A 21428-nucleotide genomic window follows, 5' to 3' on the forward strand; every position below is an offset into this window, starting at 1 on the left:
TAATAGCGTGGGCTCCTCAAATTCATCTCACACCGGGCTGGGCTAGGCTGGAAGGAAGCTGAAGAGCTGAAGATTCTTTGCAGCCTTGCAGGAAGCAGCTTCAGTTACATCAAAGGTTTGCCTGCAGTCAATCATAGAACCGTAGAATTTAAAGGGACCCACGGGTCATCCAGAGGGTCTTACAAAGGAAGAACATTTATAAAGTTCTTCCTGAGGACCAAAAATGATGCCACTCATCAATGGATTACAGCTTCCAGAAACCAGCCTCACACCCCTCCTTCCTCTTTCCTCTTTCTCTGGTGCTGTTTATCCCCAATCTCTGGCTTCCCTCCTGTAAACTGCAGTGGTAGTCAGTGCTCCCTTGCTGACAATTCCCTTCCATAGCACTGTGATAGAAATTTTGAGGTCTTAGAGGTCTTAGATATATGGTAGGGATACGGGTGGCGCTGTGGGTAAAAGCCTCAGCGCCTAGGGCTTGCCGATCAGAAGGTCGGCGGTTCGAATCCCCGCGGCGGGGTGCGCTCCCGCTGCTCGGTCCCAGCGCCTGCCAACCTAGCAGTTCAAAAGCACCCCCGGGTGCAAGTAGATAAATAGGGACCACTTACTGGCGGGAAGGTAAACGGCGTTTCCGTGTGCTGCGCTGGCTCGCCAGATGTAGCTTTGTCACGCTGGCCACGTGACCCGGAAGTGTCTCCGGACAGCGCTGGCCCCTGGCCTCTTGAGTGAGATGGGCGCACCAACCCCAGAGTCTGTCAAGACTGGCCCGTACGGGCAGGGGTACCTTTACCTTTACCTTTTTAGATATATGGTAATGTTCATAAGTGTACCAACCAAGCACGTACATAGATCAGCACAAGAAGACCAACCTGGAACCATTTTGATTCCTAAACTGAGCAAATGTTTTCTCTGCAGGGTCAAAGTGGGAAACCTCGCATTGTCTCTTTCCTCACAAATCCTGTCTTAAGGGCACATTTAAGATATGAATAGGGGGTGAGCCTGTGACATGGCCTAGTATTTATCATTACAAAAGACTGGCCAGGCTCCCCAGGCAATCCAGTCAAGTAACCTGCCAGACAGGAGGAAAAACAACATTCAAATTTCTGTTTTAGACCGCCTTTTCTGTGATGTAGGGACGCAGGTGGCGCTGTGGGTTAAAGCCTCAGCGCCTAGGGCTTGCCGATCGAAAGGTCGGCGGTTCGAATCCCTGCGGCGGGGTGCGCTCCCGCTGCTCGGTCCCAGCGCCTGCCAACCTAGCAGTTCGAAAGCACCTCCGGGTGCAAGTAGATAAATAGGGACCGCTTACCAGCGGGAAGGTAAACGGCGTTTCCGTGTGCGGCTCTGGCTCGCCAGAGCAGCGATGTCACGCTGGCCACGTGACCCGGAAGTGTCTCCGGACAGCGCTGGCCCCTGGCCTCTTAAGTGAGATGGGCGCACAACCCCAGAGTCTGTCAAGACTGGCCCGTACGGGCAGGGGTACCTTTACCTTTACCTTTACCTTCTGTGATGTAGGTGTGATGTATCTGAGGGGTGGTCTTAGGTTACACCCCTTCTGTGATGTATGTATGATGCTTCTGGGGGTGGTCTTGACCTACAGGGTGACAATTTCTAAAGTCTTTATAAGGCCTTGTGCGCCATTGTTCTGGGTTCCTCTTCCTTTCCTGCGGATGAGGGGAGCACCCTGTTGCAACAGTTCAATAAAGATCAAGCTTACTAGCTGCTTTGCTTCTCAATATTCTCTGGTTGGCCTCTGTTATTTTCTCCTACTAATAGGGAACCTATGTAGGGACTCTACAGTGGTACCTCGGGTTACATACACTTCAGGTTACATATGCTTCAGGTTACAGACTCTGCTAACCCAGAAATAGTACCTCGGGTTAAGAACTTTGCTTCCGGATGAGAACAGAAATCACGCAGCGGTGGCGCGGCAGCAGCAGGAGGCCCCATTAGCTAAAGTGGTGCTTCAGGTTAAGATCAGTTTCAGGTTAAGAACGGACCTCCAGAATGAATTAAGTACTTAACCCGAGGTACCACTGTATATGGGCTCTTGGATACCCCATAAGGGAAAAGGGCAATTTTTGTTTACAACAGCACTCAGAGTTATGGGGAGGGCCCCATGGCATCAAAGCCAATCCCCCACAAACTGGCCCTTTCCAATGCCACTCTCTCTCCTTTTGCCGTCAGGATCCAACATGCCCTCGGTCCAGAATTTAACATTTATTGGAGAGGCCGTAGTTCAGTGGTAGAAGATAGATAGTGAAATTAATAAATTAAGGTCTTACGTAGATAATAAAGGTTCATAAATGTACCAAGCAAACACGTACATAGATCTATAGGCCACATGTCAGAAGCTGCACAGGAGAGCAGCCATGGAGCCATTTTGACTCCCAGGCTGGCCAGGTGTTTTCTCTGCAAGGTCAAATGTCTCCCCATTGCCTTTTCCATCACAAATCCTGTCTTAAGGGTATGTCTGTGTATGAATAGGGTGAGCCTGTGACCTGGCTCAGGAACTAAGTACTTATCATTACAAAAGACTGGCCAGGCTCCCCAGGGTATCAATCCAGTAAACATCAACAGGTGACTTGCCAGACAGGAGGTAAACAACCCACTCAGATTTCTGCTTTAGCCCACCCTTTCTGTGATGTAGGTATGATGTTTCTGGGGGTGGTCTTTGACTCCAAGGTGGGCAATTTAAAATGTCTATATAAGGGGGGACACACCTTGGTTCTGGATCCTCCTCCTTCTCCTGCCTGTGAAGGGGGCACCCTGTTGCAACAGTTCAATAAAGATCAGGCTTACTAGCTGCTTTGCTTCTCAATATTCTCTGGTTGGCCTCTGTTTTTTCCTCTGACTGATGGAGAACCTGCAAAGGACTCTATAAGGGCTCTTGTGTCCCCCATAAGGGAATAAGGGCAGATTTTTCGTTTATTACAATAGATAATTTATTACGGTCAAAGACCAGCTCACGTAACATAACACAATAAAAACAGCGTTCATAAAGATAAAATATACAATTGGAACAGATTGCAGCAATAGCTCATGAGTTAAAATTGAGATATATACACACACCCGTACAACTGAGATTTGGGCTACCATAAAAAAATTGACCCTGAGGCTCCCCGAAGGGCAACTTCAGCATTTCTCTAGTAAGCTATTTTATTCTAGAGGATGATCTGTGCCTACAAATCTGGGCACAGAATCTGGCTACCAGCCAGGTAGTTCAGTGGTAGAACAGCTGCTTGGCATGCAGAGGACCCCAGGTTCAATCCATGATGGCAGCATCGCCTGGTAGGGCTAGGAACAGACCCTCTGCCTGAATGCCCCCCCCCCGAGAGCCACTGCTGCCAGCCAGTGCAGACAATGTTGGGGCTGGTTGAAAGAACGTTGACAGCCCAGGGTTAGTTAGAATTGCAAGGTGGCGGCCTCTTCTTGCGGCCACTACGGAAGTACTGTCCCCCCTCCCAAATCTACAGAGCAGATGTGTTTTGGATAAGGAAAGGGGGATTGGGGGGGCAGGATTGGTGGATTTTGCCCCTCCTTAATTTGAGGACCCTCTTCCAGGCAGGCGGCTGTTGCAAGGAGAGAGACACCATCTGCCTGCTGGAATGGCAGGTGAAGATGATGGACTATATGGAACTTGCCGAACTGACTGGGAGACTCCAAGACCAGTGAGAAGAGACGGTGGAAAAAGACTGGAAGAAGTTTAAAGAATATTTGAAAAAATATGTTAACATTTAATTCTTAGAATAGCTTTGGAAGGGGATATAGGCTGCAGGGTTAGAAGTAGAAGATAAAGGTAAAGGTAAAGGGACCCCTGACCATTAGGTCCAGTCATGGCCGACTCTGAGGTTGCGGTGCTCATCTCACTTTATTGGCCGAGGGAGCCGTCTTACAGCTTCCAGGTCATGTGGCCAGCATGACTAAGCCGCTTCTGGCAAACCAGAACAGCGCACGGAAACGCCGTTTACCTTCCCACCAAAGTGGTACATATTTATCTACGTGCACTTTGTGTTGCGGGGATTCGAACCACCGAGCTTCTGATCGGCAAGTCCTAGGCTCTGTGGTTTAACCCACAGCACCACCCGTCGAAGATAGTGTATTTTAAAATAGTATTCTTTGTAAGTGATAAAGTGTGAAGATCTTTATGGTAAATGTAGGTGTGATAAAAAAATGGTTAAAAATTATGATATATGAAACTGCTAAAGATGAGGTAAAATGAAAATCAGATAGGGGGGGACTTGGGGAAGCTCACCTAACAATGTTTAGAAATAATAAGGATAAGACAAGAATTTGTTTGTGTTTCTGTTTGTATTGTTTATTTGTGTTATAAAATGAATAATTAAAAAAAACAAAAAAAACAAACAAAGAGAGGATGCTCTGATTTCTCCCTGACCACCCACCTCTTTCCCCCTCCTCCCACCTTTGCACAATCTCTTTTTGTCACCCACCCACCCACCCACCCACCCCTCCATGCCCCCACCACCTGGCTGACAGGCAACAAGAGATTGTGCCGGGAAGCCTCCTCTGCTTCTGCTGCTGCTCCTCCTCCTCCATCCCATAGCTGCTCAGCAACAGCAGAGCAGGGGCCTGCCAGTGCGTGGGGCTGGGGGGGGCAGTGGGCTGGCGTGTCTCCCAGCGCCCCTCCTTTCCCAAGCCATAGGCTCTGCCTCTCCTCCTGCTGCTGCTGCTGCTCTGACATCACTGCTCCATCTCCTTTGCAGGACCAGAAGATGCTGCACAGCCCAGCAGGAGGATGGAGGTCCCCAGTCCACGGATGAGGAGCTAGTGGAGGCCCGGGAGACTCTCTGGCTTTGGAGAGGCCCCCACCCCCCCAAGTGAGCTTCTCTCCTGCATCCCACCTCCCTCTGGAAGGACTGAAGCGGTGATGGAAGCTGCAGCCTGAGTCTCCTTCCCCGACAACGCCCCCCCACCAAGCCCACCATGATCCGCAAGAAGGTCTCTGGGTCGGATGCCCAGGACACCGGCCTGCTCATCGGCCTGGGGAAAAGCCCGTCGGGCCTCTACGAGGATTCCAGTATTCTCCCCAACGGGGGCGCTGGAAGGGACACCTTCGTAAGTACACAGCGAAGGCAGGGCAAGCAATCCCAGTAGGGGGTTCTTTCCAGAACCAGGGGGTGTTGGGATCAACGCCTTTCGTGCCTCCCGCACGGGGAGGTTTTTCCTTGGGCCCCTGAGGGTGTTTGGAGCCTAGTTGCGATTGCTGAGTGGCAAGGGGGAGGCGCTCTGTGTGTGCTCAGGGACTACACTCCCCCACCAGCTTTATTTAGAACCAAGTCCTGGGAGTGTCTCAAGAAAGAAAGAAAAGAAGGAAAGGGGTTCAGATCTGCAGGTGTAAGACCCCCATACCCCTAACAGCATCACTTTGTGGGGTCTCTCCTTCAAATCCAGCCCTGGGAGGAGGGAGGAGGCACAATTCTGCTGTCAGACCATAACCCACAAAGAAAAGCAACAGAACTTTTGTCCCCTTTTAAAAATGCAATTGTGGGGTTCAGCTGCCCACTGCTACTGTACACAAATAGTGCGGGGGTGGAGCCAGTGGGCAAAGCCTTTCTGTGCCCCTTGGGTCTTTTTACTGCAAACTGTGAGCCCCCCAAAGTTGCATGAAGGCTGAGCTGCTAATTGAGAACTGGCAGGTGGGAGGACCCCAATTCTGGGCCAGGCCAGGCCAGGCCAGTTAATCCCAGATTTAAAAAACCAAAACAATAAGAGCAGGTCCTATTAACGGGAAGGAGGGGGGGCTCTTGGTGGTCCCCCATCTAGGACAGGCTGGCCCACTTTGCAAGGCTGCAGCCTCAGGCACCCACCAGGCTCTACAGGGGCTTCCACCTTCCATCCCAGATGCAGAATAGTCCCCCAAATGTGACCCCCATCCTGATTTTGTTTTCAGGATGTGGACGACGACGACGACCCCATCTACATTTATGGCGATGAAACTTATGGCTACCCCAGCAGTGCCAGCGGGAATTACTTCCGAGATGGGAAGACGAAGATAGGCAAGTATAACTAACCCCTTCTTCCTCGCCCCAGTGTTTTGCCCAAGTTGCAGTTTTGCAACCGCAGAGCAAAGGGGGCTTCGGCTTCTGCGAACTCCGAGCAGCAGGCAGCACGAAAATGAACCCATGTTGCTCTGGCCACATGCCTTGTGGGGGGTGGGCTGCACTTCGGTTGTGGAACAGGGCACCCCCAGGGCGCCCGCAATTCCCTTGCCATCTCCTTCTCTGCTTGCAGATTTTGTCCTGGTCTGGGAGGAGAAGCTGCGTCCCTCGAAGAAGAGGCGCAACAAACACCCCCACCCGGAAGGCGAGAGGGCAGCGGGCCAGGGGGCCGGGTGGGAGGCGGCCCGCGGGCGTCACGAGAGGTGGAGGCAGAAGTTCCTCAAGAACCTACGCACCGCCGGCCTCTTGATGGAGAAGGTGAGGGGGCTTCGGGCAAAGTTGTACCAAGTCTCTCTTGTGCCCTTGGCAAGCAGCTGCACTGGCACCTCTGAAGCCAGGACAGGCCATGAAGCAGAAACTCAAAAAGTTCGCTTTCTGTCTGCCAGCCTTCCTGCCTTCTTTTCCCCTGCTGGGTGCTCCACTCATTTAATTTAATTTAATTTCACTTTTCCATATTACCATACGCAATGCAGTTCACAGCAACAAAATATACAACAAAGAACCCACACCTTAGAGCAGGCATAGGGAAACTCGGCCCTCCAGATGTTTTGGGACTACAATTCCCATCACCCCTAGCTAACAGGACCAGTGGTCAGGGATGATGGGAATTGTAGTCCCAAAACATATGGAGGGCCGAGTTTGCCTATGCCTACCTTAGGATAATGTGATCAAATACAGAAAGTCATAATAAAATACAACTTTAAAATGGGACGGCTTATATTGGACTTATATCCAATAAAGTACAGTCATACCTCATGTTACTTCCGCTTCATGTTACGTTCTTTCAGGTTACGTCCCGCGGCGACCTGGAAGGGTTACTTCCGGGTTTTGCCACTCGCGCATGCGCAGAAATGCAAAATGACGTCACACACATGCGCAAACGTGGTGAATCGCAACCCGCGCATGTGTAGACACGCCACTGCGGGTTGCATCCTTTTCATGTTGCGAACGGGCCTCCGGAGCGGATCCTGTTCGCAACCAGAGGTACCACTGTACAGTCAAACCTTGGTTGTCCAACATAATCCATTCCGGAAGTCCATTCAGCTTCCGAAAAGTTCAGCAACTAAGGCGCGGCTTCCGATTGGTTGCAACTCCGATTGGTTCCTGCACTCAAGCAGAAGCTGCCATGGCCATTTAGCTTCTGAAAAACGTTCGAAAATGGAGTCGCTCAGGAGCCAAGGTTTGACTGTAGTATCCAATAATCTTTGGGAACATAACAGTACACAACTAACTCTCAGAACATCGGCAAATAATAATTAAACAGAAATTCACTCTTAGCATAAAATACCACAATACATACAAAACCATGTAAAAGGATCAAGTGGAGAAACAAAGACGCATGATGATTTATTTTTAAGAAATCCCAAACTCCTCCACTCATGCTTCCCAGCCTCCCCAACTGGGGAGGGGGCCTGGGCTTCAGTTTCGTGTTTTCTTGGGGGCCACAGTCTTTGTGCTGCACTCCATGTGGAAGAGAGCTTGGTTGAGGCTTCCAGGAAGCCCCCACCCTCTTCTCAGCAACCTGTCTCCTTCTCAGGAGGAGACTCTGAGCGACCGCAAGGGAATTCACTACATAAAGCTGAGCGCTCCCTGGGAAGTGCTGGTTTACTACGCGGAGGAGCTGTGCATGCGGGCCCCTCTCCAGGTGAGTGCCGGCGCATGCAGGTGGGGTGGGGGACCCATTCAGCTTCCTTGCGGGCTGCCTCCTTGCCAGTGGTCTACCTCCTAGCCCCTCCATCTCCTCTCGTGCCCCCATCACAGGCCCACCCCAACCCGGACCGCAACAGCTCTGACGACCTGCTTCAGAAACTGCACCTGCCGAACATCATGGCCCAGCAGGTGCCCAAGAAGCCTGTCGACTACTACACCTGTGCCTTCCGAAAGTCCAAGCTGGACAAGTGAGTGAGGGCAGGTGTGGGGAACCACCAAAGGGGGGGGACCTCCAAGGGGTGAACCCCAGGTGGCCCTCAGGGCTTTCTGTGTGGCCCATAGCTGTCAACGTACAGATTTGAAAATAAGGGACCAGCAGCCTCAAAAATAAGGGATCAGCAGCCAAAATAAGAGATTTTGCAGACACAAATATGTTCAACTTATGAGCCCCTCCGAGCCAAAGGCAGAAAACCCAGCCAGCAGCCAAACGAAGCCTCAAGCGGTGGTTCCCACAGCGCAGCAACCCGGCAAAGGGGATGCAGCAAGGAAAACCACCTCTCCGCTGGGAAGCGCTGAGCAAGGGCGAGTCCCCAGGCAACGTGGCCGATTTGATCGGCACAAGGCATGCAAGCTCCACCCCCCAGTCGTTCTTAGATTCCTTATTGGGTGAGCAACGCAGCCAAGCAACACTGTTGGAGCCTCCCTCCTCCCTGGCCAGCAGGGAGGGAGGGAGAGGAGCTGCTTCCTTTGAAACCCGGGAAATTTAAGGGACATCATCAATAAGGGACAGCAGCGGGACATGGCGCTGGGATAAGGGACTTTCCCGCCAAATAAGGGACAGTTGACAGCTATGGTGTGGCCCCCAGGACACTTCTCAGACCACACCCACCTTCTCAGTCTCCAAAGGAAGCCTTTCAGCAGTTGTGCCGTGTTTGGGCCTGGCTGGGAAGTTTCTGAGGATGCTTGCAAGGTCTTTTGTCCAACCGGAGAAGGGCTGCGGTGCTGGGGGGGAGGGAAGACTTTTGTGTGGCTTTTGTGTGGCTGGAAGATACCAAGAGAAGAGTCACTTCCAGTGCCCCAACCCATTTTTGCCTCTGGCCCTGCCCACCATTGCCACACAGCCCTCAAGGACCACCTCTTTCCATATGAACCTACCCAGACCCTGCAGTCATCATCTGAGGCCCTTCTTCGTCTGTAGTGTACCAGCATGAGAACGGGGCCTTTTCGGCGGTGGCTCCCATTTGTGGAATGCTCTCCCCAGGGAGGCTCCCCTGGCGCCTTCATTATACACCTTTAGGCGCCAGGCAAAATCGTTCCTCTTTAACCAGGTCTTTGGATGACTGACATCCATGCCCTTTTAAAGCGTGGGTGGGTGGGTGCATTTCTTGGGTTGTTCTTGTTTTCATTGTGCATTTTGTGCTTTTATATTGTGATTTTACATTGTAACTGCCCTGAGACTTGCGGGTATAGGGCAGTATACAAATATAATAATAATAATAATAATAATAATAATAATAATAGTAATAATAATAATAGCAGCCTAGTGGGGGTTCTGACAGGCCAGATAGAGAAGCCTGTGGGTCGTAGCTGTGCCTACAATTACCCTGCTCCGTTCCCAAAACTGCTTTGGCCAGAGGTGACACAAAAGCTGCCCAGGTTGAGGCCTTGGGGAAGATGCCCAGTGCTTCCAACCCCGGGCTGTGTCCAGCTCTCCTTCTCTCCCTCTCTCCCCTCACCTGTTTCAGGTTCCTGGGCAGCGAGCAGCACGATTCGTACTTCACCAACACGCAGAGGCATCGCATTGTGAGCCCTTGGGGTGGGGAATGGGGCATGCCTGGTGGGTTTGGGGCAACCTGGCAGCAAGGAGGAGGAGGAGGAGAGGGAGGAGACAACTTTGACCACCTCTCTTGTCAATGCCCTTTCCTTTTCCTCCCACCTGGCTGAATCCCCCCTGAGCACCACCCCTCTCTCTCCCAGGTGTATGAGATCTTAGCCCGGACCATCTATGGGAAGAGGAAGCATGCAGAGATGGGCATCGACCGGCTGCTGAACGAAGGGGTCTACTCCGCAGCCTTCCCACTGCATGAGGTGAGAGAGACGCTGGGGGGGTTGGGGTAATAATAATAATAATAATAATAATAATAATTTATTTATATCCCGCCCTCCCCAGCCGGAGCTGGCCTCAGAGCGGCTAACAACAGTAAAATAATACATCATTCTAAAATCAGTTTAAATCAAATTAATGGCAACCATTGGGCTAGAGTTCTGTGAGGATCCAGTTTAGGGATCCCCTAATGCATGAAAGGGGGCCGAGACTCCCTGCTCCTTGACTCCAGGTCTATGCGGGTGCTGGTTGCAGTTCCTTAGCGCTGGGTTGGGTGTGGTTTGGCAGAGGAACAGCTGCTCTGCACGCAGAAGGTCCCAAGTTCACCCCCTGGTGTCTCCAGCAAGGAATGGGAGAGACCCCATCTCGGAACCCTGCAGAGCTGCTGCGGCTGCCGGTCAGTGTGGGCAGCACTACGCTGTATGGATGCACTGATCTGCTCTTGCTGTATGTTCCCAGTGAGGAGGGCACTTTGCTTTTGGTTTTTTAAATAATTTTTATTAAATTTCATATTACCAAATTAAACACATCAAACCAATTAATCCAAATTATAACAATACATATCATGTAATCCAATTGTTATCCAAATTATAAATTATTTTTGTGGGGGGTACCCATGCTTCTCGATTGGCAGGAGTCCAGTCCTCAACTGTTTTCTGCTGCTTTCATATTAAGAATGATATTTCCAGTCCCCTCTTCTCAATCCTTGTTGTTACACATTTTCCTTTTCCTTTACCTCCAAATTGCTCCGCAAGTGGGTTGAAAAAAACAGTCTTATTTATAGTTCTGTGTGGACTTTGTCCTGCTCTCTCGTAAATTCCAATAGACCAGGCATTTCCGCTCAAGCAAGCAATCGCCATCTTGTCATTCCGATGAAATACAGTCTCAAAGCTCGCTCTTTAGCTTTCCCGACCTGTTGCATCATAAATTAGTCTTTTTCCAGGAGGGCTGCCCCTTCCAGTTCGCAATCTCATCGAAAGTAATAAATCTTCGGCTCGCCCTCCCTCAAGACCAAACCTCCTGCAACACAGGTCTCGTATCCAATCTCCATTCTAACTGCGTCACAAAGAGAGCCCTTCTTATCCAAATCCTTTACAGAGTAAAACCTTTAAAATTACTATAATTCCCACACAGTTCATTTTTAGTCCCATTTGCCAATTAGTTGCCGTGACGGATCTTCTGGGGGGGGGTATTAGTTAATCACATAGAGCAAAAAAAAGATTAAAAGTCATTTCCCCCCCCCTTTCAGTTCCGGGGGGAGGGCACTTTGCAATGTGCCCCAAGGCACCTTTTTCCTCTGCTTATGGTCATGGCTGTTTCACTTGTGCTGTTTCACTTGGGCAGAGCTCATCCAAGGTGGAAGTATCGTTAGAATAAAATTAAAAACTCAAAACGAAGAAGCAGCCAGTCTGCGATGTGGTTCCCCAGCCACCTTAGCCCTCCCAGGCCCAGGGCAAGGGTACCTTCCTTGCCTCTCACACAAATGATAAATCCCGACGTGGAAAATATTGTATGTAGATTATGTCTGATTAAAAAATCAAGTTATATCTAACATAAAAGGCAAGCAGTGAGTGCAAAGAACAGCGCATAATATTTTGCAGGATGTTACTGGTTGTTAGGCTGTGTTCTTCTTTTTCTTGGTAACTGTCTTTTCATCTTTCCATTTTCCCAACTGAAATTAAAATCCTGCTATTTTTCGTGAGGCTGTACACCTTGGCCTCGACACCTCTGTCCCTTGGGAGTCTGGGATCCTCCCCAAGGATGTCTGTGCTACCTTCTGACATCATTTCCTGTGGGTGATGAGGTGACTTCCTGTGGATGATGATGTCACACGTCCACTTAACCTCTTCCCTTCTGGCTCCTCCTCCCACAGGGCCCCTTTGAGCTGCCTGAGTACGAGGTCCTGGGCGAAGAGCTGAACCCCCGGCAGATCCTGTACCGCTTCTGGGCCCAGTGGCGCTGCTGGTACAAATACCAGCCTTTGGACCACATCCGGGAATACTTTGGGGAGAAGGTGGCCATTTATTTCGCCTGGCTGGGTGAGGCGCCCTCTTTTGTCTCCTCCTTGGCTGTGGCAAGACGCTGCTCAGAAGTCCGGAAAAGGGAAGCAAGGAAGGTGCAGAGGCAGGCGGGGGCCAAAAACCACTCTGCAGTTGCTCAGAGGCCATGTGCACACCAAGCCTTTGAAGCACACCCCCAAAGAATCCTGGGAATTGTAGTTTGTTCAGGCTGCTGGGAAATAAACTACGGTTCCCAGGAACCTTGAGGGGTGGGGTAGCTGTATGCTTCGAAGTGTCTGAGTGTGAGCTGCCAGAGGTCTCCCTCTTCTTTACATTCCCGTATACCGTATTTTTCGCTCTATAAGACACACTTTTCCCTTCCTAAAAAGTAAGGGGAAATGTGTCTGCGTCTTATGGAGTGAATGCAAGGCTGCGCAGCTATCCCTGAAGCCAGGAGAGCAAGAGGGATTGGTGCGCACCGATCGCTCTCGCTCTCCTGGCTTCAGGGATAGCCACACAAAGCCTCCGGAGCGCAGCAGGAGGAACACTCCTCCTGCCCTGAAAAGGCTTGGCACAGCTATCCCAGAAGCCAGAACAGCAAGGGGGATCGCTGATTTCGCTGCGCAGCGATCCCTCTTGCTGTTCTGACTTTGCTTTGCTGGAGAGGCGCTGCACAGAGAGGGAGAGAATATTTTTTTTCTTGTTCTCCTCCTCTAAAACTAGGTGCGTCTTATAGAGCGAAAAATACGGTGGCTTATTTCACTTCTGTTATTGTGTGTGCTCCCCTTTGAGCCTTGCACTCTCTACGTGCTCAGAGATAACTTTTGAAGCGGCTTTGGGTCTCACACGGTGCTGAGTTCAGCCCCTGCTCTGCATCTGGGTCCTGAGCAGGGAGACTGGGATGGGGTGGGGAAATCTGGGCTTGAGGAAGGCAGAGCCCAGCCCATAAGCTCCGGTCTGGAAGGGGCTCAGGGTGGGGGGCGGCAGGGCAATGTTGGGTGCCCTCTGCTCACGGTTTCCGCCTCACCTGTCTCCCCTGCAGGCTTCTACACGGCTTGGCTCCTCCCAGCGGCCACTGTCGGCACTTTGGTCTTCCTTGCCGGCCTCTTCACCATGGGGACAAACACACCAGCGTGAGTGGGGCAGGGGTTGTGGGGAGGAGGAGGGCAGTCAGCTTGTGGGAGAGCCTGCATGTCTCAGGGCATGACCCCTGCCCCCCAAGCATCCCTTTCCAAACCCTCATCCTGCATCTTGGGCCCCATGGGGTGGGAAGCTCCATCTCTTTTATGGCTGTGCATCAGGCAGAAGTTCAACTGGTGAAGCATTTCCTAGGCTGCATCTGCATGGGCAGGAGGGGACAGGCCACACATTGGGCCTTCAGTGCTGCCTTGGTGGGTGGGTGTCCCAGAAGCATAGCTGTCAACTTACAGATTTGAAAATAAGGGACCAGCAGCCAAAATAAGGGATTTTAGTCAACCAGTTAAAAGGAACCAGGTAATTTTGGAGAGCAGCGCCGGTTTTTAGCCCTTCGTTTCCAGAGGTTGCTGCTCAAGACACCAGCCGATGAAACACTGCAATTAAATAACTCCAAGTAGCAACCACTTTTCATGCAAAACGAAGTCCAAGCTATGAAGATGCTGCTGCAGTTCTGTATCTTTTCTCTCATGCTCCATCTGCAGCTCTCAGTTCCATCAGGCGGGGCAGGAGGAAGGGGGGGGGAAATAGCGCCCGAAGTAAACCCGCAGATCAGACCATCTATGCTAGTCTACCACTACAAATCTATGGGAGAAGCGCTTGCGATCCTTCCCTTGTAGCCCTTGGAACACCTGCCCGCGCCTCCTCCTCTTCCTCCTCTCTCTGAACTGCTTTCTCTATGGTTGCCCTCACTCTCCTCTCAAGGCTCCTCAACAATTCATAGGCCGCGCCAGGCTGCCCATCTCATCCGGGTCCTTCGGCAGCACAACCGCAGTACGGCCTAGCAGGAGCGGGAGCGGCGGTGACAGGCAGAGGGGAGGCCCCAGGCAGAGACGCTCAGTTCGGCGGCCGCGAAGAGGATGGCAGCAGAAGGGCCCGAGGCTCCCGCCAGTCCCGGTGGGGAGGGGCTCCCAGGGGCCATGGCTGGTGAGAGGAGGCCGTAGGGGGGCGGGCCGGGCAGCCAAGCAACACAGTTGGAGCCTCCCTCCTCCTTGGCCGGCAGGGAGGGAGGGAGAGGAGCTGCATCCTTTGAAACCTGGGAAATTAAAGGGACATCCATCAATAAGGGACAGCAGCGGGACATGGCGCTGGGATAAGGGACTGTCCCTCCAAATAAGGGACACTTGACAGCTATGCCCAGAAGCACCTGGCTGTTGGAAACAGACCACCTTGGAAAAACAGCTGAAAGGAGTGTCCGAGTCCTGAGATTTCTGACGGCTGAGGAACAAGGAGTAAGAGAGAAATAACCTCCTCGGTGCAAGCACCTAGTTGGTCACCGAAGAAAACACAATGCAGAGCTCTCTTTTTTCAAAATAATTATATCAAGAGGAATAAACGCAGGTTCCTTTATCCTCTGTCCATCACGCTCCATCACGCAGAGCATGATGGGCTGCCTCGCCCTGATCCTGCCGTTTCAGCTGCAAATGCCCGATGCTGGAGTTATGCAGCAGTGGAGAGGACTTGGCGCCCTGCTTCTGGGTTTCTGGCTGCCCCCCTGTCGGAAGCAGGATACTGGGTTGGGTTAGATCAGGGAGTGGATTCTTCCTTGTCTGCCTTTTCTCATTCCTGCCCTCTGGCCCAGGATCCTGGTCCTCTCTAGCCTCAAAGAGGTGATTGTGCCAACTCTGGGCAAAGAAAAGGGCATCTCCAGATGCCTAGAGGTGCTCTCTTTCGATTGATTCATGCACAAAGAAGTTATTTCCAGTTATTTTAAGAAAAACACCACTTCCTGAGTCAGATTTAAGCTGAAGGGGACCCAGCTGGCGTTGAGTGTAGTGATCAGGTGGGATTGCTATGAGGAATTATAAAAAATATGGAGCAAGCCATTTGTGTCAGCAATGAAAGCATTGTGTTGACTAGGTTTGAGCCATTATGATATGATTTCTGATCAATCCATGCCTCTGCATCTATGTCCTATTTCTCTGCCTGACAGGCACGTATTAGCATTCTAAACACAGGCCAGTTGCTTCATCAGGCATCCTGGGTCATAAAGATAGTAGGTAACATTGATGTAGATTTGTTAATCTTTAGATAGATCTTAAGGGCCCAGAAGACAGTCATAAGGAGATGGTAAATACTGCCGTCTTTCCTCTCCAGTTTATGACCTCCGGGGTTTGCTGAATGCATTCCTCCTTTTAGTCCTATTTTATTTACTCTGAACTACGTATGCATGCTCAAATTAGCTCTTTGTAGTTTTAACTTTGTCCCCACGTGGGGTTTTTGAAATGCTCAGAGGAAATCTGATTGGTTCTTACGAACACTGTGTAAAAAGTTCTTTTGTGAATAAAACGACCTGGGCCAAGGGGTGGACAGGATTATTATTAGTATTTGCACTGCCTCCCAGAGTCTTGCTGGTCAAGCCTTGTGTGTATTCTATTAATCAGAGTTCAATCCTTCCTTGCTTTGGGAACGCTACAGTTGAGCATCATGAAACACACCTTGGGTGAGCCCCCCGCCTGCCCCCCCAACCCTGAGTGACATCCTCCACTGACCCTCACCCTCTTCTCTTCCCCAGGCAAGAGATCTGCAGCAGTGGGGGCCAGTTCCTCATGTGCCCTCTGTGCGACACCTGTGGCAACTGGAACCTTTCTGAGATCTGCCCCATGGCAAAGGTGAGGGGACTTGCTGGCTGCTGGGCCTTCTGGGGATTGTTCTTGGAGGGGGAAGAAAGGGAGGCAGGGCATTTAGTGACATCACAGAGAGCCAAGGAGCTCTCTCTGTGGGGCGTGGGAATGCAACGGATTGCCTGCCCACTCCCAAAGTGGAGCTCCCAAAGTCTCTCTTTAAAAGATTAAAATTTAAAAAATAAAAATAAAACTGGTTTTTCAAATTACAGTTTTACAATCACATATCCAACATACAACATAAAAACAAGATTCCAAAGAATCTCCTGGACTTCCCTCCTCCCCTTTGTGGGTCCTATTATTAACCATTTCCTCCTGCATCGTTTATGATAATCCAAATCTTTTACATCTCCGTTATGTTCAAAATTCACCATTAAACTTCAAGTGTTCTCCCCCATTCTTTATGAAAATTTTGGTCTTCCTGATTTCTGATTCTTCCGGTCATTTTTGCCATTTCGGCATAGTCCATCAACTTGATCTGCCATTCTGGTCGGGACTTTATCTTCTTTCCATCTCTGGGCCAATAACATCTGAGCAGCTGTGGTTGCATACATAAACAGTCTTTTCTGCTCCATTTGGATTTTGGCACCTAAAATTCCTAAAATAAAGGCTTCAGGGTTGTTGTTGTTTTGGGAAAGGTTATTTTAAATTTTTTAACAGTCTCTCCCTGTCTCATCGGTTCAGGCAAGCCAGCCTTTGGTGACCTCAGTTCCCCCATCTGCAGAATGGGAACCATTGTGATCTATAAAGGATATTTGTTTTGTTTTGTTTTGAAAAACGTTCATTTGCCATGCATCTATTCAGTACCGGCAGACTTGCACCCAGCGTGGCTCAGGAATGCTAAGAACTCTCCAAATCGGTGCAGTTTTCAAAGGCGCAGCCCACAACCTTCATTCAATCAGTCAGTTTTGTTGCACGTAGCCAAAGGCTGCCGCAATGTACAATCTTGATTCGAAATGGCACACAGCTGTATCCAAATATCAGCCCAAACCTGCTCCTTTCTCTCAAGCCAATTTGGTTAGGATCTCTTTAAGAGGTGCCTAATACATGGAGCAAAGGGACGCAGGTGGCGCTGTGGGTTAAATCAGAAGATTGGCGGTTCAAATCCCCGTGACTGGGTGAGCTCCCGTTGCTCGGTCCCAGCTCCTGCTAACCTAGCAGTTCGAAAGCACGTCAAAGTGCAAGTAGATAAATAGGTACCACTCCGGTGGGAAGGTAAACGGCGTTTCCGTGCGCTGCTCTGGTTTGCCAGAAGCGGCTTAGTCATGCTGGCCACATGACCCGGAAGCTGTACGCCGGCTCCCTTGGCCAATAAAGCGAGATGAGCGCCGCAACCCCAGAGTCGGTCACGACTGGACCTAATGGTCAGGGGTCCCTTTACCTTTACCTTTACCTTTACCTTTAATACATGGAGCACAAAACCTTTTCCCCAAAACGGGCATGGGCACGGCGTAGCTACCACTGGGTGGATCTGAATCCATTGGAGTGTCTGTATGGCAGCTGTTCCTGGACGTCTTCTCCCCCCTCTCCTGTTCTGACCACAGGTGGGCTACCTCTTTGACCACCCAGGGACCGTCTTCTTCAGCATCTTCATGTCCTTCTGGGCCGTGACCTTCCTGGAGTACTGGAAGCGGAAAAACGCCACGTTGGCCCACCACTGGGACTGCATGGACTTCCAGGAGGACGAGGCAAGTGGGAGGCAGATTGGGGCCTGCCAGGCCTCCCTCAACCCACCTTTTAGCTGGGGAGGGGGGCGGTGAACTTAAGCAGTGTTCCCTCCGGCAGCAAAAGCAAAAAGCAGAAGCAGTTTTGCTGCACTAGCCACTTTATTTATTTTTTTTAAAATAATATTTATTAAAAATTTTCCAGAATAAAAAGGAAAGATAGCAAGAAAGAAAGAAAAAACAAATATGATTTACACTTGGTTTCAGTGGCATCTTTCCCGGACTTCCCCCCCCCCCCCATTTCCCTTAAATTGATTCCACAGATTCTTACCCCAAATTTTAAAACCTTATTTGTAATTTTAAATAACCCATTTATTCCAAATTAATTTATCTTATTTATCTTAATGAACCATTTCTCCTTATATTTTATATAATTCCCTAAGATCGACCCCATTTCCCTTCCACGAATTCCCCTATTTTCAAACAACAAACATGAAAAAAGAAAAGAAAGAAATAATATATAATTTTACAGCCTTTGGATTCCAAATCTCCCCCCCCCCCATTCCCCGGTTCCAATCCCCAAAGTTCATCCATTGTCTACTGCCAGCCTGGTGTATCCACGTCTATATCTCAACTCCACTTTGCCGTCTTTTGATAGCTTTTAATTTCAGAAAGTCCAATCTCGAAAAAACTCTCAGAAAAAGTCATTGTTCTTCCATCCAGACCTCTATGTTTAAGAGTCTAACTTAAATTCTATTTCTTGGTCCTTTTAAAGTCTGGATGTTCCAAATACTCCGGCTTCAAATTTGGTCCAGCTCTTATTCCTCAGGTTGCTTTTTCCTGTTCTGCTGCAGAAACCTTCTAATTCAGAAACTTCTTGTTCTCCACAGAGGCTTTTGTTATTCAGGAACATAACTTGCGTCAAGTCCCTTCCTTTCTTCAATAGATAAATCCATTGTCTCCTTTAGTATAAAAACCTCTGTAGACAAAATAATGCTTCGTTTTTGCAGCTTTCCCAAGAGATAACAGATCCTGCTCAAATTCATAGTATTTTTCCACTTGCTGCTACTGTTGCAATGTCCCAGCCTCCCTCTAGAGGGAATATGGTAACTTAATTTCTTTCAAAATCAGACCCAAAAGTCAAATAACTTGTTGCCTTTATTTCCAATAATTTATGTCCAAATTGTAACAAATCTAACCAGCAAAGCCATCGTAACAAAGTTCTCTTTTATTTTCCTGCTTTGACAGCTACTTTGACAGCTGTCAAAGTTTCTGTGTCTCTTCACCAGTCTCTCATAGCGGATCGTTCCCGGTTCCCTGGGGGGCTGCATTTTAGTTCCCACAAATCAGTCTTCTCCTCCAGCACAATTATTGTAATTTCCCTTCGTGAAGTTAAATTTTTTTTTCAGGTAAACAAGTTCATCTCTCGATCTTAGTTGTCAAATCCTTGCGTTGAGCCATCTACAACAGGGGGGGGGGGCGGACTTCCTTTTTGCACTCCCCCCGCTCGCTCCAAATTCAAAGATCAAATTTCCCTTTTAAGTCCAATCAATTTACTCACGGGTTGTTCCTTTTAGTCCAAATCCGAAATTTTCAAAGAAGAAGTCGTTGCTCTCCGCCGAATGGCATGCGGCTTCGCTGGGCAGGGGAAGCATTGGACTCACAGCACCACACCCCCCCGTCACCCGCTCCGCAGCCTTTAAAAAGGCTCCTTCGCGGGTCGGGGGGGCGCAAACGGTGCCTGCCGAGTCACCAAGTCCATGGGCATCTCCGCCCATGGTTTTTGAGGGTCCCCGCGTCGCCGGCACGGCAGGACCCGACCCCTACCCAGCCGACTCCCTCCGGAGCTCGGAGGGAGTCCGCCATTCGGCGATGGCGCCGACCCGGAAGTCTTGCTGCACTAGCCACTTTAAAGCCCTAAATGGCCTTTGTCCATTTAGGGAAGGGACTCCCAAGGTTCATCTAGCCTAACCCCGTACGATGCAGGAATAGCAGCTAAAGAATCCCTGGCAGATGGCTGCCCAAGCCCTTTGTCTATACCTGAAGGAGCGTCTCCACCCCCATCGTTCTGCCCGGACACTGAGATCCAGCGCCGAGGGCCTTCAGGTGGTTCCCTCGCTGCGAGAAGCCAAGTTACAGGGAACCAGGCAGAGGGCCTTCTCGGTAGTGGCACCCGCCCTGTGGAACGCCCTCCCATCAGATGTCAAAGAAATAAACAACAATCAGACTTTTAGAAGACATCTGAAGGCAGGCCTGTTTAGGGAAGCTTTTAATGTTTAACAGACCACTGTATTTTAGTACTTTGTTGGAAGCCGCCCAGAGTGGCTGGGGAAACTCAGCCAGATGGGCGGGGTATAAATAATAAACTATTATTATTATACTGAATGGTTTAGTTTATGTAAACTACGCTGGGATCTATGGCATGCAAACTGAACCATGGGAAGAGAAGAAAGGAAGTCACTGATATTTTAACATTATTCTAAAATGTAAAATAGAAAAAACTTAATAAAAAATATACAAAAATAAAAGGAACAAAAATATAAATGTACCAAGGTAGTGCACAGCAACAGAACACCCTAAACACATCACAAAATTGTCATTTTAATGACCTCGTGGTCCATTCCAGCTCTGCTATTCTGTGAAGCACAAGGCTTGTAATATAATCCTAAACATCTCCGCACAGTGTTAAAGGCCATTTGCATCCAAGGGTTTTCACCTTTGTTTAGGAATCCGAGAGCTCTGTGTTCCCCAACCCCACTTTGTCCCCAGATGCCGTTTCATAGAATTTTGTAGAGGTGGAAGGGACTCCCAAGGTTCATCTAGCCTAACCCCGTACGATGCAGGAATAGCAGCTAAAGAATCCCTGGCAGATGGCTGCCCAAGCCCTGCTTAAAAATCTTCCATGGAAGGGAGAGCCCAACACCTTCTGTGCTTCGTCTCTCCATCTCAACCTCTCTCTGTCTCTCCTTCCCCCAGGAGCGTCCTCGGCCAGAGTTTGCCGCCATGGCCCCCCGCATGGAGCAGAATCCCGTCACGGGGGTGAAGGAGCCGTATTTCCCTGAACGTGACCGTCTCTCCCGCATCCTGACGGGATCCATGGCCATCATCATCATGGTGAGGGGAGTCCCCTGCCCCCACCACATGCCAGGCAGAGGCCTGGGTTGCAGGGCTGGGCTGAGCTGAGAGGCTTCCGGTCTCAGCGCTGATCCTGAACGCTTTGCTTCTCCCGTCAGCTCTGTGTGGTGATGATCTTCCTCGTGTCGGTAATCATGTACCGAGGAATTGTCAGCACCATGATGTACCACACAGGGAACACGATCTTGATGACCCAGGTGAGAGCAGAGGGGCCGTGAGGCCTGGTCCACCCCCCCCCCTTAGAAACATTGAACCCCAAATGTTCAGCGATGGATTTTGTAGGGAAATGGTTTTGTGCAAAGCGTACGGTGCGTTCTCCCCCGCACTGCCGAATTCTGGGAACTGTAGCTGACCCCTCATAGAGCTACAATTCCCAACATTGTTAAAATCGTTAGGATTGGAGTATCACTTGTAGTTTAAGGGTGAATTCTGGACGCGATGGAGATAGAAAAGATTTGGATAATCATAAAAGATGCAGGAGGAAATGATTAATAATAGGACCCACAAAGGGGAGGAGGGAAGCCCAGGAGATTCCTTGGAATCTTGTTTTATGATTTATGTTTGATATATCTCTGTAAAATTTTAATTTGAAAAACCAAATAATTAAAAAACAACACAACCACAATTCGCAGCATCATTAAAACTACAGTTCCCGGAATTTGAGTATGTATGCTCCTCTCTAAATGTGCTAAATGTGTATGCAATCAAAGTCTATCTCTCTTTCTGCCTCTCTCTCTCTCCCCCTTTCTGTTTTGCATTCTCTGGATATACATATAAAAAGTCCAGGCAGAATTCTCCTGCAGTTAGGGTTGGATTTTAGATTGTAAGCCCCTCGGTGGCAGAGACCTGCTCCTCCTGTCCTCTGCCAGGCACACTGGGCATTC

At 49.8% G+C, this 21428-nt stretch overlaps 1 protein-coding gene across 2 annotated transcripts in view; it reads left to right on the forward strand.

The window, feature by feature from the left end:
• The first annotated feature begins 4608 nt into the window (after positions 1 to 4608).
• LOC307221945 (anoctamin-7-like) overlaps positions 4609 to 21428 on the forward strand; it is a 32179-nt gene continuing 15359 nt past the window's right edge. For both annotated transcript variants that reach the window (XM_079986875.1, XM_079986876.1), the window contains exons 1-13: positions 4609 to 5070; positions 5906 to 6011; positions 6247 to 6431; positions 7711 to 7818; positions 7935 to 8071; positions 9569 to 9626; positions 9801 to 9911; positions 11801 to 11966; positions 12970 to 13060; positions 15637 to 15733; positions 17290 to 17433; positions 20386 to 20523; positions 20643 to 20741. In XM_079986875.1, coding sequence (XP_079843001.1) covers positions 4939 to 5070; positions 5906 to 6011; positions 6247 to 6431; positions 7711 to 7818; positions 7935 to 8071; positions 9569 to 9626; positions 9801 to 9911; positions 11801 to 11966; positions 12970 to 13060; positions 15637 to 15733; positions 17290 to 17433; positions 20386 to 20523; positions 20643 to 20741 — 1572 coding nt within the window. In that variant the 5' untranslated portion in view covers positions 4609 to 4938. The remainder of the gene's footprint in view (positions 5071 to 5905; positions 6012 to 6246; positions 6432 to 7710; positions 7819 to 7934; positions 8072 to 9568; positions 9627 to 9800; positions 9912 to 11800; positions 11967 to 12969; positions 13061 to 15636; positions 15734 to 17289; positions 17434 to 20385; positions 20524 to 20642; positions 20742 to 21428) is intronic.

This window comes from Podarcis cretensis (assembly GCF_951804945.1).
Source record: "Podarcis cretensis genome assembly, chromosome: 8".
NCBI lineage: Eukaryota > Metazoa > Chordata > Lepidosauria > Squamata > Lacertidae > Podarcis > Podarcis cretensis.